At 45.8% G+C, this 17,230-nt stretch overlaps 1 protein-coding gene across 2 annotated transcripts in view; it reads right to left on the bottom strand.

Moving 5' to 3' along the window:
• MAP3K15 (mitogen-activated protein kinase kinase kinase 15) overlaps window positions 1-10,531 on the bottom strand; it is a 146,018-nt gene extending 135,487 nt beyond the window's left edge. Inside the window, exon 1 of one of the 2 annotated variants that reach the window (XM_086387404.1) lies at window positions 9,962-10,531. In XM_086387404.1, coding sequence (XP_086243530.1) covers window positions 9,962-10,316 — 355 coding nt within the window. In that variant the 5' untranslated portion in view covers window positions 10,317-10,531. The remainder of the gene's footprint in view (window positions 1-9,961) is intronic. The other variant, XM_086387402.1, reaches the window with a different exon arrangement.
• Window positions 10,532-17,230: the final 6,699 nt, after the last annotated feature.

Consider the following 17,230-nt stretch of genomic DNA (forward strand, 5'->3'; position numbering starts at 1 on the left):
CATATATGTTCCTGGATGGTGAGATGAAAGGGAGGCAGCCATGGTCCTGCCAACCAGACTCAAAGTGCCTGGAGTACTCCTCCTGGGCAAGGCTCATCTCCCAGATGTTTAAATCAAGGTATCAGGATGGGTCTATCCAAAGTCACCTGTGTCAAACTTCATTTGAGATGAATCACAGCCCTCAAAGTAAAAGCTCAAAATATAAAGCTTTTAAAAGAACACAAAGAAGAGTAGCTCCAAGACCACAACCTGGAAATAGGCAAAGATTTCTTAGAGGGGACACAGAAGGCAACCTTAACAGGCAAAGATCCTCAATTACATTTAACCCAAACTAAAATTTTCTGCTCATCCAATATCACAAGTAGATGAATAAGCAAGTCACAGTATGAGACCAAATGTTCAGAAAATAAACTGACAAAACACTTGAATTTGGAACACATAAAGAACTCTTCTAATCCAATAATAAGATGACAATGCAATTAAATCAGTAAATGGGGACTTCCCTGCTGGTTGAGTGGTTAAAATGGCAGGCTCCCAGTGTGGGGGTGGGGTGGGGAGTGGGATGACGGTAAATAGCTTCAACAGACACCTCACAAAGGAAGGTATCTGCATGGCCAAACAGCACATGAAAAGGTGTTCAACATCACTGATCATCAAGGAAAGGTGACTTAAAACCACAATGAGAAACCACCACATTTTCCAACTGCTGCTGCTGCTGCTAAGTCACTTCAGTCGTGTCTGACTCTGTGCGACCCCATAGACGGCAGCCCACAAGGCTCCCCCGTCCCTGGGATTCTCCAGGCAAGAACACTGGAGTGGGTTGCCATTTCCTTCTCCAATGCATGAAAGTGAAAAGTGAAAGTGAAGTCGCTCAGTCGTATCCGACTCTTAGCGACCCCATGGACTGCAGCCTACCAGGCTTCTCCGTCCATAGGATTTTCCAGGCAAGAGTACTGGAGTGGGGTGCTATTGCCTTCTCCGATTTCCCAACTAGCAGGGCCAAAATAGAAAAGCTCACTAGCACAAAGTGTTGTGAGCCGCCAGAACTCTGGTGGCTTCTGGTGCAAGGAATATAAAATGGTACCACTTTGAAAAAAAAAAAGTGTGGAAGTTTCTTACACCTACCCTTTGATCTGGAATCTGAGGCTTCCCTGGTGGCTCAGAGGGTAAAGAATCTGCCTGCAATGCAAGAGACTTGGGTTTGATCCCTGGGTTGGGAAGATCCCCCGGAGGAGGAAATGGCAACCCACTCCAGTATTCTTGCCTGGACAATCCCATGGACAGAGGAGCCTGGTGGGCTACAGTCCATAGGGCCGCAAAGAGTCGGACAAGATTTAGCAACTGAACAACAACAACACCCTTTGATCCAGCCATTCCACTCCTAGGTATTTACCCCAAAGTAGTGACAACATTTGCCATCAAGAAGACCTATATACAAATGTCCACAGCAGCTCTATTTCACAAACTCAGAACAACCCAAATGCCCTTCAACAGGAGAATGGCTAAACCAATATTCATGCAGTGGAATAGCACTTGGCATTCTAAAGGAACAAACTACTGATAACATGCAACAATACAGATTGACAGATTGCAAAAATGTCATGCTGAGTAAAGGAAGTCAGATACTGAAGAGTACACACTGTCTCGGTCCATTTAACAAAACTCTAGAAAAGGCGGTTTAATTGCTAAGTCATGTCCAACTCTTGCCACCCCATGGACTGTAGTCTGCCAGGCTTCTCTGTCCATAGGATTCTCCAGGCAAGAATACAGGAGTGGGTTGCCATTTCCTTCTCCACTAGAAAAGGCAAATCTAAAGTGACAGCATAACAGTCATTATCTGGGGCCACGAATGGGAATGGAAAGGGGAATGAATGGGAGGGGATATGAGGGAACTCTCTGGGCAAATGGAAACCATATTTTGAGTGGCTTTGGTTACCTGGGTTTAGTCATTTCTCAAAGTTGTACAACTAAGATTTGCACATTACAATGCATATACATTCTATACTGCTGCTGCTGCTGCTAAGTCGCTTCAGTCGTGTCCAACTCTGTGCAACCCCATAGACGGCAGCCCACCAGGCTCCCCCATCCCTGGGATTCTCCAGGCAAGAACACTGGAGTGGGTTGCCATTTCCTTCTCCAATGCATGAAAGTGAAAAGTGAAAGTGAAGTCGCTCAGTCATGTCTGACTCTTCAAGACCCCATGGACTGCAGCCTACTGGGTTCCTCTGTCCATGGGATTTTCCAGGCAAGAGTACTGGAGTGGGGTGCCATTGCCTTCTCCGACATTCTATACTAAAAATGTTTAAAAGTGCAATCAAGGAAGGGGTGAGGGGAGGGTCGAGGTCAAGAAGAAAAGATGGCAGAATGTTAATAATTGTTGAAGCTGGGTAATGTACATGCTTGAAATTTACCATAATTAAAAACACTGAAGAGAAGAAAAAAAAAATCTTCTCTGTTGAATGCTCCTGCTTACCCCTCCACCACTGTGTCCAACTCTGCCTCCCCCTTGGGCTGCCCTCTCACAGACCCCAACTCCTGAGTGAACTCTGCTTCTTGCCAAGGGCCACAGCTCAAATCCTGTCTGCTCTACAACTCTCCACCACCAGCCAAGCCCCAGTAACCACCAGGCATTTCTGCCAAGCCCTGTCACACCCAAGAGCTCAAAACCTGTTCAAGGGACTGGGAAACAAGAAGTTTTCCAGCTTGCTTTGCAGAAATTCAGTCATCTCCCACCTGTACTATCTGCCCAAGATTTACATGGCACCTCTCTCAAAGCCTGATACTTAGGAGGCTTTAAAAGACAGTTATGGTTTGTATTCCAAAAACATGTAAATTGACTACTAGGAATTGAAAATGTGTTTTCCCTTGTAACAAATAATATACAGCCAGTAACACAGCAGGCCGGCCCCCAAATATCCATCTACCCACTGCACGTACTCCAGGCTCCCACAGCAATGCCTCAGTTCAGTGCTACCGGTGTGATGCTTTTCATCAGCCAGTTCACATGACTAGGAGTTGGGGAAAGTTCCAGGTGGCTGAGTCAGTAGCAGTAAAAGTGGTTCAAAAGGAAGGAGGGTCAGCGAAGGGCCCCCATGGGCAAGCCAGCAGCTAAATCTAGCTGAGGCCCAGCCAGGGGCTCATGTGCTGTGGTCCCTGGACATACAATCATTGCTGCCTGAGCCAGTCAGGAGGGAGGGAGAGTGGAAAAAGGCTTCTGACTTACAACTGCATCTTTAATCTCCTACTGCACTTTCTTAAAATCACATTCATGTCACAGAAAATAAACATTATAGAAAATGTAGACAAACAACAAGAATTAGTATTCACAGCACACAGTCCAAACCACTGTTTCCAGTCCAGTGTGTCCAGAGTTCTTCCAGTCTCTTCTGTTTCATAGGTACCACCCAGGAGAAAGATTCAGATCCAGAAATGTGTCATTAGGATATCTCTTAGTTTTTAACAAAATCACAACCGCACTGTATCTAGGCCTGGCCACCATTTTCGACATGGTTTCTACAAGGAGTTACGTTGACTCCTTTTGGGAGTCCCTGACAGATCTTGCTTCATCTCAACAGGAGAAACCAAGTGTTGTCTGTGTCCACTGAGATTTAGTCTAAAAAGGAACCGGATGGATAATCCTAGGAAAGAGTCACAAAGAAAACTGCATCTGGTTCCCTGTCACTGAAGAGTTCACTGTCAGAACATCTAACATTAAGTCAGTAATCATGTAACCACAATTGTGTTACTTGCTAAGAAACAAAACCACAGTGTGCACACCATGAACAGACAGGGAGAGAAGGCCATGAAGGCTTCTCTGAAGACCTGAGATGTGAAGGCTGAATGGGTTTGGGACAGAGGAGGGCTGCCAGGTGGCAGAGGCTGCCAGGATACAGTGGCTTCTAAGCAGATGACATGGACTGGAATCCACCAAGACTGGCCCAACCTTGAAAGATCAGGTACAAAGCTGTTGACAGTAACTTGAATGAGAGAAGCCAATGCTTGGACCACGATGGTGGCAGGGGGCAGGCACAGAGAAGTGAAGCGGGTTTGAGAACCATTTGGAAGCAATAGGTTGGATTTGGCAATGAGGGACAGGGTGGAGTCGAGACTGATTCCTAGATTTCTGACTTGAACTGCTAAATTGATGATTTCATGCCCTTGCATTCTGCTGGAAATAGATGTGGCCAGTCTCCTGGGCAGGTACAGATGACACACATTCTAGAAAAAACACCGCCATGTGTCCCAGAGGTCTGTCTTCCTTTGAACTTTATGCATTTTCCAGAATAGTGAAGAAAGAGTGTGTACCAAATTCTTAGAAGTATTAAGACATCTTTAAGTCCATGGGGTTGCTAAGAGTCAGATACGACCGAGCAACTTCACTTTCACTTTTCACTTTCATGCACTGGAGAAGGAAATGGCAACCCACTCCAGTGTTCTTGCCTGAAGAATCCCAGGGACGGGAGAGCCTGGTGGGCTGCCGTCTATGGGGTCGCACAGAGTTGGACACGACTGAAGTGACTTAGCAGCAAGTCTTTTTCTCAAGCAGGAACCAATGCACCTGTGGATTAAAGTTAGCAGAGAAACATGCAAACATTTCTAACAGAAGGAACAGCAAGCTATCTGAGTCAGGAGGAGCTAGGTTATGCTGCTACCTCAGACAAATCCCCCACATTTCAGGGGCTTAACTACCATCCTGAACACACAGCCTTCAAGTTTGTCCTGACAGAGGCAAAGAGAAATGGTGGTGGTGTATCATCTGACTCGGCTGCTTTCAAAGTGACACTTATTGACGCTGTTCACATTCCATTGGCCAGCGCTCACCACAAAAAGCCCAGCTAACTGCAGGGGAGACCAGGCAATGTGGAAACATCTATGGAAGCCTTGGGTACTCTCCATGCTACACAACGCATCAAGCTAATGAATTTATGAGTAACATCATGGAAGGTGAAGCAAGACACAACCCACATGAAGGGGAGTGAATGGAACTAGAGCTGGCCTTATTTTAAACCATTTTATGTTCTTTTTTGTTGCAAAAATTTCAATGTTACTGTTAGATACAAACTAATAGAATCACTACAGTATCATTTAATCAGAAGGAAAAAATAACCTTGTCTCCAATACCAGGGAAACCAGGAAAGAACCTAGAATGTCTCCTCCCATTGCTGGCACGAACCTGATGGTCCAAATATTTACATTTTATTTTCAAGGTCCACAGCAGCACAGTTAGGGGCCCCATGACTGGCATATATTATTACCAGTGACAATCCATTACATGAGATGATACATGGCTTGGCTTTCTCTTGGAAAAGCATGCCCTAGGAGACAACTTTCTAGCTGTTGGGCTATATTTTCATAATCCAAGTGGTACTCTCTTATCACTGTCAAAAAACCACCCCAAGTCTTAGGAACCTGACTAAATAAAAGCTTCTCTCTTGTTTATGGAAAATCCAAAAGTGGATGATCCTGGTCCAACAGCTGTCCTCAAAAGAGTGGTTCAGGGCTCCAGGTACCTTCCATCTCGTGCAACTGTCATCTTCTACAGTCAGCCTCCAAGGTCCCCATGAAGACCACAGAAAGGGATGAGAAAGTATGTGAAGATCTACATATAAGCCATGCCTTGACCGAAAGTGACAGACATCACTAATACTCACATTTCATTGGCCAAAGCTAGCTTTAAACATCCCATAATAGACTCAATGGGTGCCAGAAAACATAGTCCCCACTTCCAGCAACAATGAGCAAAATCAATCTCCTGACCCCCCAGCTAGCTCTGCCACACTTCGTATCCTCCAAATGACTCTTGCCAGAACAAGGGAATCATGAAAGTCAAAAAACTAACTGGGAAACTGATGTCTTGGTCTTTGAATCAATGTCCAGGAAATGCAAGGATTTCCTGTTGCAGGTGGCAATACTGCTCCACGTTTAAAATCACTGTGAACATTGCTGAAGAAAAAAAAATCAAAAGCAGGGCCCCTGAGTCAGGAAAGTAGTTTGCAAGTGGGGTTCAGAGTGGACAGAGGGTAGGCAGAGCCAGACACACCAAGAATGGGAAGCTCACCCAGTCCCTGGGCCTGAGCAAAGGGGCTGTTCTGTCATCTGAGCAGTTAATAGCTAACTCAAGACAGCTCCATTCCAGCGTCTAGGTGTAGGTCCTTAGACTGGTCATTAACGAAACTAGCTGGAGAGGACACCTACATCAATAATACGGTGCATTCCCAGGAGATACAGGCATTGTGCTCTGCTGGGCCAGAGCTCAGTCTAAGAGTTCACACTATAAGTGCACCCAATGGCAGCATTGTGGGAGAACAGTTTCCCTGGTTGAAACATTTAGAAACCCTGAGACAGGGTTACCCAGGTTTCCTTCCTGCAGGATGTCTGAGTTTTCGGTATGTTCACAAGCACTGAGGACCCCCAGGAGGGAGGCTGCTCGGTGCAAACATACCCAACACAACAGTATGCCAGCCAAAGTCATGATCACGAATCCTGTTAGAGTACCGAAATGGGCACCGCAACAAAAGGCATCAAGGCATATCCAGAAGAAGGGGTTTCTCCTATAAAACAAAAAACCAGATATGCTTTTCTCTCCGAATCCTAGAAGTAATCAAGTGATGGATCCCCATTTGCTGAATTTGATAGTTTTACTGAACTTGAGACTCTCGTCTTTGAGGATGGATGTTAAAAAAAAAACAAAACAAAAAAGGGTCCTTCTGTGGGTCAAAGGTACACAGAGATGACCACCACTTCTGTTAATGCAAAAAGAATGTCCCTCAAAAAGTTAAACACAGAATTACCATACTGTACCCAGCAATTTCATGTACAGGTATATACCCCAAAATGTGAAAGCAGAGACTTGAACAGAAATTTATCCACCTATGACAGCATCATTCACAAAACCCTAAGACATCATGCTAACTGAAATAAGGCAGACACAGAAAAACAAATACTGTATGAGTCCATTCACATGAGGCATCCAGAGCAGCCAAATTCATAGAGACAGACAGTAGGACAGGGCTTACCAGGGCCTGGGGGAGTGAGGAGTTGTGAGTTATTAAGCGGTGCAGAGATTCTGTTCAGGATGATGAAGAAGTTCTGGAGATGGATAGTGATGATAGCTGCACAGCAGGGCAACTGCGCTTAATGCTACTGAAATGCACACTGAAAAATGGTTAAAATGGCAAATTTCATGTTACATACACTTTGCCATAATTAAAAAAAAAAACAAAAACAAAAGGTGATAAGGGCTTCCCTGGTGGCTCAGTGGTAAAGAATCTGCCTGCCAGTGCAGGAGACGCGGGTTTGACCCCTGGTGCAGGAAGAGCCTACATTCTGTGGAGCAACTAAGACGCTATTGAGCCTGTGCTCTAGAGTCCGGGAGCTGCAACAACTGAAGCTCTAGACCCGTGCTCTCCACGACAAGAGGAGCCACCACAGTGAGAAGTCCATGCACTGCAACTAGAGAGTAGCTCCTACTTGCCACACCGAGAGAAAAGCACACAGCAACAAAGACTCAGCACAGCCAAAAATAAATAATTAAAAAAAAAAAAGCCACTGAGATGCTCCTCAGCCCTCGTGGCCTGCAGTGGTTGTCTCTCAAAGCAGTGCCCACATGCGCCCTTGCAGGTTGACGGCTCTCCTGCAGCCCATCAAATCACCCAGGCACTGGTGACATATAACCTCTGTTTTCGACCCACAAAGGATTACAGAAAACTGCACAAGGAGACGGGAAACAGGATCCAAGCCAGCCTTGACTTGCTCTGACACAGGGGACAGAAGGGCTTCAATTTCACATCTATGATCTCCCCAAACACACTTAGGATAGTTGAGTAGTTCCCCTCTCCTACAAGCATTTTTCTAGAACAGCACCATGTGATGGGACCTTCCTCGATGAGGAAAACACTCTCCTCACTGTGTCTGTGGAGCACTCAAAATGTGGCAAATGCAAATGAGGAACTTTTATTTTATTGCATTTAAACTAACTTAAATGTAAAAAGCCACCTGTGGCTAGGGGCTAACATATCAGACAGCAAGGTTTTAGAAATTTTACAAAGAAGCCAAGTGACAGATTTGTATCTTTTGGGGGGAGACACCAAAATGTTGTGTGAATGGCAGAGATTAGGAAGCCAGTGGAAGGTGGGAGGGCGGGGGCGTCTGTTTAAATCCATGAACCCATTTACTCGAGTTTTGTATACTGTTCGTCAAACCTATGAGAAGAAATTATTAGTTATCATGATGTATTGAAAAATAATTTTTCAAGACCAGGCCCAGGTCAACGAAAGGGGGTACATAATGAAGCTGAAAATTCTAGGCAATCAGGACCCAGAACAGGAAAAGGTCATGTGCTCTTTGTGTGGCTCTGGAATTGAAAGCCCAAGATCTCTGCCTGAATGAACCATCTCACCCAACCCGACAGAAGCAGTTCTAGTAGTAGATGAGGCTTGTTTTTTACACACACCCCCCACACACACCACAGAGAAGCAAAGCCACTGCACGCCAATTTTCAGAGCACCAGCAGGCAGGAGGCTACAGTTGTGCCTAATGGTCAAAGGGACATTTAACCATTCAGAGAAGAGTCTGTTCAACTTCATTTTCAGAAGAGAATGAACAGAAGTTGAGAAAACCGAGTGGTTCCCAGTGAAGTGGGCTCCTGAACAACTTTTCTAAAAAAGATGCTGTGCTGAAGTCAACTCCGAGTGGTCAGAAAAGTCAAGGGAGCATTTTCAAAGGGCCCAGCTGCCACTTGTTTGAACAAGCCTGCTACCCTGCCCCCCTTCCATCTGGGGAGCATTTGCTCTGCAGAAAACAGATCCTGGCAAAGAATGAACGGTAATAAAGCTAGCTCACCACCTCATCAGCACAGTCTGGCCAGCACCTTAGAGACTCTCCATTTCCCTTCTCAGGTGCTTTTGGGTTTAGGGCAGGCATGGTGCTCCTGTCTGACCCATGGAGAAACCAAGGCACAGGCTCCCAGGTAAACTACTGTCTCACATGCAGTGTTTGTGAATGTCACCCAAGTGCCAGAGTCTTGTCACATAGCTTCTAAAGATTATGTAAGGAAAACAGCCAAGCAATAATCCGTTCTATACCTGGAGGAACTCATGCCAACCACAAGTACGGATTTAAGGCTGAGTGAGCTGAGGGTCCCATTCCAGCAATGGAGGAGATCCTGAAGCCAGGAACGCTTCAGAAAGAACAAAATACATCTGCCACACTGGTGGTACAGCACAGCTGTGATAAGTGTGCAAAAGAACACGGTGGGGCGGGGTACTTCCCTGGCTGTCCAGTCTTGAAGACTTCTCCTTTCAATGCAGGAGGTGCAGTGTTCAATCCCTAGTGGGGGAACTAAGACCCCACATGCCTCATGGCCAAAAAATCAAAACATAAAACAGAAACCATATTGTAATAAATTCAATAAAGACTTTACAAATGGTCCACACCAAAAAAAAATCTTAAAAAAAAAAAAAAAAGAACAGGGGGATAGTTCCAAGAGATGCACCTCTACCCCCACTGTAACATCGATTTCCATTCTTGGCTGCAAAATGGAATCACCTGGGAAGCATTCAACAATCCTGAGGCCTCAGGTTCCGCTGTCATTAGTCTGGGCAACAGTAGTTTGTAAAGCTCCCCCAGGGGATTCTAATGTGAAGCCAGGGTTGGGACCCATAGAAGGGAGAAAGTAAGAGTAGAATACGTAGTGGGAAGGGGGACTCGGCCTCGTCTGGGTCATAGGCTATTTCTTGGATCATCTGATGTTTAAGAAAACTGAAGAATAAAGAAATATAAATGCCAGGGGTCTCTGTTTTTTATCTGTAAAAGGGTGCAATGCCCCCTACTCTCCCCTCCCCAAAAGGTAGGACGGTCCTGTCAGGGGGTGCTAGGATAGGGAGGAGCTGGTGCTATGGCGGCGCGAGTGCTAAGGAAAGCTGGGAGGAGTGGGGTGGGAGAGAGGGGGGACCCGCCTCACCTGCGTCGTAGAAGGCGTCGAGCACGGCCGTCTCCCCGAAGTCGAGCTCCCCGAAGGGTACAGAGGTGAGGTGGGCGCCCTCAGCCTCGCAGGCCCGCAGCAGGCACTGGCGCGCCCCCGCCTCGGGGCCGCCCTGGGGGCTCTCGCTGCGCACGTATACTGCCCGCAGCGCCCGCCGCGGCCCACCCGCGCCCCCGCCCTCGCCTCCGACCCCCGCGCCCTCGGCCGCCCCCTCGGGCTCCGGCGGGCCCGGCGGCCCCGCCACGCCCTCGCCCACCGGCGGCAGCGGGCACTGGGGGGGCTCGGCCGCCGCCCCGACCGCCCCCGCCGGGGTCGCCCCGCCGCAGCTCTCCATGTGGCCGCCGGGCGCGCCCTTCCTGGTCCCACCTCGGCGCGAGCGGCCGGCGGCGGCACCTGCTCCCGGGACGCGGGAAGGGACTTGGGGGGACCCAGCGCCCGCCGGTGGCCCCGCGACGGACAGGTGACGGCGAGGCCCCTGGGTCGCACGCGGAAGCTCCTGCCCCGCAGCCCCCGAGCGCCCTTTGAAGGCTCTGGCGGGAGGCGGGAGGCTGGAGGCAGGGGCGGGGACGTCAGGGCCCTCGGAAGGCGGGGGGAGGTCTGGGAAGGGCGGCGGGGCAGGAGCCCGCCGGGCGCCCCCTGCCGCGTCCCCCCGGCAGTGCTCTGAGAAGGGCGGATTCACGAACTGCAGATTTTGTTGTTTATTGCCATCGCTCCAGCCTTCGGGGTCCCGATTTTTTCCCTCGAAACAATTTGAGGCTTTTCAAACAGACTAAAAAAAGCTCTTTCAAAGCGCCGGTTGGATGTCAATATTCAACTCCAAACTAAATACAGATGTAGTTTTAACTCAGAATCGAGATGAGAAGATGCTTATTTAAAACACGACTGATTTTGTACTGCGTGTCCCCAGATGTGGAGAGCAGGGCCCTTCTGAGCCCATGCCCTGGAGGCTGCTCGTCCTGACTCTCACTGTGACCTTGACAAAAGCACCATGATGCACCAGCATCAAAGTCTGTTGGCCTATAGACCATTTCTAGTCACAGTATTGCTTCCGTTCTACGCTTTGGCTGTGAGGCATGTGGGATCTTAGCTTGCCAACCAAGGATTGAACCTTGCACCTCCTGCACTGGAAGGTGAAGTCTTAACCACTGAACCACCAGGGAAATCCCTTAGTAACAACTTATTGAAATATAATTCACAAACCATCCAATTAATCCATTTAAATGGTTTTTAGTTTATTCTCAGAGTTGAGCAGCCATCACCATACTCAGTTTTAGAACATTTTCAGCACACCCCCCAAAACCCAAGTCCCCATTACCAGTCTCTTTCCACCTTCCCCAATACCCTTCAGCCCCAGGAAGCCACTAATCTACTTTCTGTCTCTGTATATTTGGCTATTCTGGACATTTCACATAAATAGAATCATACACAGTGTGGATAAAGCTTTTCATTTGCTTTGGGTATATACCTAGGAATGGGATTTCTGGATCACATGGCAACTCCATATTTAAGCTTTGGAGAAACTACCACTGCTTTTCAGTGTGGTTCCATGGTTTTATATTTCCATCAGCAGTGGACAAGAATGCCAACTTCTCCACACTCTCACCAACACTTGTTATTATCTTTTTGATTACTGGGAATGAAGTGATAGCCCACTGTGATTTGGATTTGCATTTCTCTTAAAGACTAATGATGTTGAGCATTTTGTCATGTGCTTATCTCCTATTTGCGTAATTTCTTTGACAAAGAGTCCATTTGGACCCTTTGCCCTTTTAAAAATAAGGTAATCATCTGTTTATTATTGAGTTGCAAAAGCTCTTTATATATTATGGATACCAGTCCCTTATCAGATATGTGATTTGCAAATATTTTCTCCTCTTCTATGGGCTATGTTTTTATGTTCTTGACAGTGTCCTTTGCAGCATATCACAAGCCATTTTGACACAAGGAAAATAGGACTTATAAAATAATACTTTGCCTTTTCTTCATGTTTCAGTAATAATATAGTCCATTCCTCCACTTCACCCCTAACAGGAAGCAGAAACTGCCAGCATAAATCTTTGGAGAAATCCTCATTCCTGGCCTGATAGAAATTAGCAATTTCACAAGTGACGTCAGTGTGCACCCTCTTTTGTGGCCAATGAATGGAAAATGGGCTCCAAGGAAAACTATAAAAACACCAAAACCAGAATTAGGAAGAGGAAAGCTAGAGAAAACTTTCAACATTTCTAAGACTTTTTAAAAATACTATGCTATAAAAGGACACATTTTCTTTGCAACCTTGCAATGCATAATAATAGTAATTTTCCTAATGTGCCTGTTCATCTGAGATTATTTCAATGACTGGCACAGCCTTCAGAAGGGCAGAGATGCCCATTTCACAATTGCTTGCCAGTATCCTGCTGTTGCCACACTTCAATCTTCCCATGTTTCTTCCAGCTCTCACTGGGCCCTGATGACTAAGTGAGCCTCATAGGAGTTGTGAATTCTGGCTTGAATAATATCTTTCTTTAAATGCAAGCCCTGTGGAGTAAAGGACCTGGCTAACAGGCATCTTCCCCACAGGTGGAACACACAGCCCACCTTCTCATTGTCTCCAATAATTTGAATGCTTGAAACATTCCCAAGTCCCTCCTCCTGATGTCCTTCCTACCTCCCCTGCTCCAGCCCCACTGATGAGAAAACTGAAAAGTTCTGGATTAGTCTTTTCCATTTAGTTGAACAACTGTTCCGTTCTTACTTCTGCCCTGCCCCTTACTAAGCACATACCCTAGAAAATACTTTGCCTCAATGGAGAGATGTCATTTGGACTGGAATGGGGAGTTGAAGAATGGAGTGGAGACACTGTAGCTAAAGGTTAAATCTAGGTGATTTTCTCATTTCCTCTATCTTATTTTAGACTGGTTATTCATACCAATAAAGAAAGCTGAGTGCCGAAGAATTGATGCCTTTGAACTGTGGTGTTGGAGAAGACTCTTGAGAGTCCCTTGGACTTCAAGGAGATCCAACCAGTCCATTCTGAAGGAGATCAGCCCTGGGATTTCTTTGGAAGGAATGATGCTAAAGCTGAAACTCCAGTACTTTGGCCACCTCATGCGAAGAGTTGACTCATTGGAAAAGACTCTTGATGCTGGGAGGGATTGGGGGCAGGAGGAGAAGGGGAAGACAGAGGATGAGATGGCTGGATGGCATCACTGACTCAATGGACATGGGTTTGGGTGGACTCCAGGAGTTGGTGATGGACAGGGATGCCTGGTGTGCTGCGGTCCATGGGGTGCAGAGTCGGACACGACTGAGCGACTGAACTGAACTGATTCATACCAACTATAGTCCTACAAGTTAGTTCCTTGACTCTAGAAAAAAAAATTAGTTACCATTTGAGTGGCAATCTTAATCCTTTTCTCCTAAGAAAATACATTGTACCTGAGGGCCAAGTACATAATGACAAAAGGGAAACAACCAGCTTGCACTATATTAAATGTATTTGGAAAAACTCTAACATATGCAGTAATTCAACAAGAATTTTTTGAGCATCTATTATGTGTCAGGCACTTTTCTTGGTGCAGAGGTTATCAGAGTGAACAAGACAGCCAAAGTCCCTGCCATTATGTTATAGATAGATAAAGAGATATGGCTATAGACAGATATACCTGTGTATAGATGCTATAAATATTGTATGGATAGATTATTGTAATCTGCCATAAAGTACAAAAAATCAAACATAATAGATGAAGCATTAAGCATAAATTGTGTGTACGATATTAGTTTATGAAATATAGGTGAAACTCACAGCTTGTTTTAATTATACACCATGAGTGAACAAGTATATTATGAGAAAAATGTGGACTTCATAAGATTTATTAAGAATAATAAGTTATTTCCCTTTAAAACATGCTGCAGATGGAACATATGATGGAACAAGAGTAGCACTTACAGATAGATAAGAATGGAAAGTCATTAGGTATGGAACATGCAATCTCTGAACTGACAGTCACCCCCTAAATCGACCACCCATTGGTGACACCAGGCACAGTCCCATTTTAGTCCTACATGTGCCCTCCACCTTCTTGAACTTACAGAATATATTTATAATAAACTGTTTTACTATACTTGTTTATCGGAGAAGGCAATGGCACCCCACTCCAGTACTCTTGCCTGGAAAATCCCATGGACAGACGAGCCTAGAAGGCTGCAGTCCCATGGGGTCGAGAAGAGTCAGACATGACTGAGCCACTTCACTTTCACGCATTGGAGAAGGAAATGGCAACCCACTCCAGTGTTCTTGCCTGGAGAATCCCAGGGACGGGGGAGCCTGGTGGGCTGCCGTCTATGGGGTCGCACAGAGTCGGACATGACTGAAGCAACTTAGCAGCAGCAGCAGCATACTTGTTTATGAATACTATCATCTGTTTTATCACTGGATCTTTTCCTATTGGTTGGTTTTTCTCCTCATTCTGGGTCATGTTTTCCTGTTTCCTCACATGCCTGGTGATTTCTTATTCGATGCTACACACTGTGAATTTTACTTTAATGAATACTGTGTATTTTTATATTGCTATAAATATTCTATATATTCTTATGTTCCTATATAGGAATATATAGACATTTTTATATTCCTATAAATATTCTTTTATATTTCCTGGGTTGGGAAGATCCCCTGGAGAAGGGAAAGGCCTAGAGAATTCCATGGACTGTATAGTCCATGGGGTCACAAACAATTGGACACGACTGAATGACTTTCACTTTACTTTTATTTTCATAAATATTCTTGAGCTTTATCCTGGGACACAATTACTTGAAAAAACAGTTTGATCCTTTTGAGGCTTGTTTTTAAGCTTTAAGAGGGATCAGAGCAGCCTTTGGGGCTTCCCTGGTGCCTCAGAGGGTAAAGAATCCACCTGCAATGCAGGAGACCTTGGTTCAATCCCTGGATCGGGAAGATCCCCTGGAGAAGGGAATGGCTACCCACTCCAGTATTCTTGCCTGGAGAATCCCATGGACAGAGGAGCCTGGTGGGCTACAGTCCATGGGGTCGCACAGAGTTGGACACAAATGAGTGGCTAACACACACACACAGAGCAGACTTTAGACTAAGGCTAATTAATCTCCACTACTGAGGCAATGCCATTCCTAATTCTACACGATATCCTATGATTTATGAAGTTGTTCCATTCTGGCCAGTGGAAACAAACTATTTGGGTCCTGTGGGACCTCCAAGGACTGTTCCCTCTCATCCATTCAGGTAATTCTTGCCCCAGCCCTGAATGTTTTTTTTACCCCCAAGCGCTGGTCAGTACTCTACTGAACATTCCAGATCTACACACCTCTAGAACTTGGTATAGCTCTCTCCTCTCCAAAATGCAAACTGGAGCCTCTGTGGCCTCACTGGCATTCCAGCTCCATCAACTTGGGATGATCCCGAGGCTCCCTAGACTGCCCTTTCTCTCTTCTATGGCCTAGAAACTCTCTCAGGCCACTAAGCTGGGAAATTACAGGGTTCTATTGTTCCCCCTTTCTCCAGGATCTCTGTCCTGTGTCGTGCTCCTTATGTGATTTTTTGCAACCTTTTTTCTGGAAAAGTCCAAAATTCTTTTAAAGATGAGACTGAGAAAGTTCTAACATTAGACTTCCCTGGTGGTCCAGTGGTTAAGAATCTGCCTGCCAATACAGGGGACACCGGTTCTCCACACCTACTGAAGCCCGCGTGCCCCAGAGCCCATGCTCCGCAACAAGAGAAGCCACCGCAATGCCTGTGCACTGCAATGAAGAGTAGCTCCCACTCGCTGCAACTAGAGAGAAGCCTGCTGGCAGAAATGAGACCTAGTGCAACCAAAAGTTAAATAAATAAATTTTTTAAAAGTTTTTAAACATTAAAAAGAAAAGTGTTTCTCCCTTCTCTACTCTAGGCCTGCTGCAGACTGCCCCCTTGCGGCAGGAAAAGAAGGAGTACTGTTGGCTTCTCCACCTTCTACCCTACCAGCCACCTCTCCAAGATGGAGGTGTAGGGAGAGGGGCTGAGACAACCCCACTCATGGGTTTCTTATCCTGAGAAAATGCATACCGTTCACTCCACACTTGTCCTCTAGGTCCTGAAAACTTCTTGGGCCATATGCAGCAAGCCATCTTTTGAGTCCTTTTCCTAGGCTCCTAGTGAATAGTAGGCAACCCTCCAAGATGCCCAATGGCAGGGAGGAACTCACCAGCGCACTGATCTCTCTCCAAAATACTCTTCTAATTTCCAATTCTCTTTTCTGGGACTTCTCAGCCTCACTTTGAAAATGAGCATCTTGCTTCTGGTACCAGACCTTCCAGAACTCTCTCCTCTCTGCCATCAACTTTCTGCTACCACAAACGTTCCAGATGATACCTGCTTCATCAGCCTAGGGCCTGGAGTGAGGAGGATGATATAACGAACCAAAGCCCTCATTTAACTTAAAATGGACATTGAAGAAGAACTGGAAAGAGATGAAGCTGTTAGCCATGCAGATATGTACAGGAGGAGCACTGCAGACAGAGGCAAGGGCCAGTGCAAAGGCCCTAAGGCGTCCTGGCATGCTCAAGCGACAGCAAGGCCAGAATCTCTAGATATTCAGAATTCCATCATTTCATTTTTTAAACAGATATAGTTTCTAGAAAGTTCTTCCATATATTTAAATAAAATCTTTTCTTATAACTTCCACCCATTTATTCTAATTTAATCCTTCTTCCACATGGCAGCTAAGTACTGCTACCCCCTCCCACACCTTTCAGTCATTTCTCCATGATATAATTTCCAGGCTACCCACCACCTTGATGATTCTTTTATCATATACAAGAAATCCTTCAGAGATTGAGTGTAGCTTTTAACCAGTTTGCCCCAATGGTAACATCTTGCAAAACTATAGTATGCTCTCAAAACCAGGATACCAGCATCAAGACAGTCAAAATACAAAACAGTTTCATTGCTACAAGGATCCCTCTTGTTGCCCTTTGACTGCCCTTTCACCTCCCATCCCTAACTGCTGGCAGCCATTAATCTGATCTCCATTTCTATAATTCTGTCATTTCAAGAATGTTCTATAAGTGGAACTATACAGTATATAACCTTGGGATTCATCCAAGTTGTTGCATCAGTAGTCCTTTCTATTTATTGCTGAGCACTATTCCAAGGTAGAGATGCACCATGGTTTCTTTAATCATGCGCCTTTTGAAGGACACCTGGCTTGTTTCCAGTCTTGGGCCATTACAAAAAAAGCTATGATGAACATTTAT

The sequence above is a fragment of the Bos grunniens genome, chromosome X (genome assembly GCF_055505025.1).
Source record: "Bos grunniens cultivar Pamir isolate PY7600 chromosome X, Bosgru_T2T1.0, whole genome shotgun sequence".
Taxonomy (NCBI): domain Eukaryota; kingdom Metazoa; phylum Chordata; class Mammalia; order Artiodactyla; family Bovidae; genus Bos; species Bos grunniens.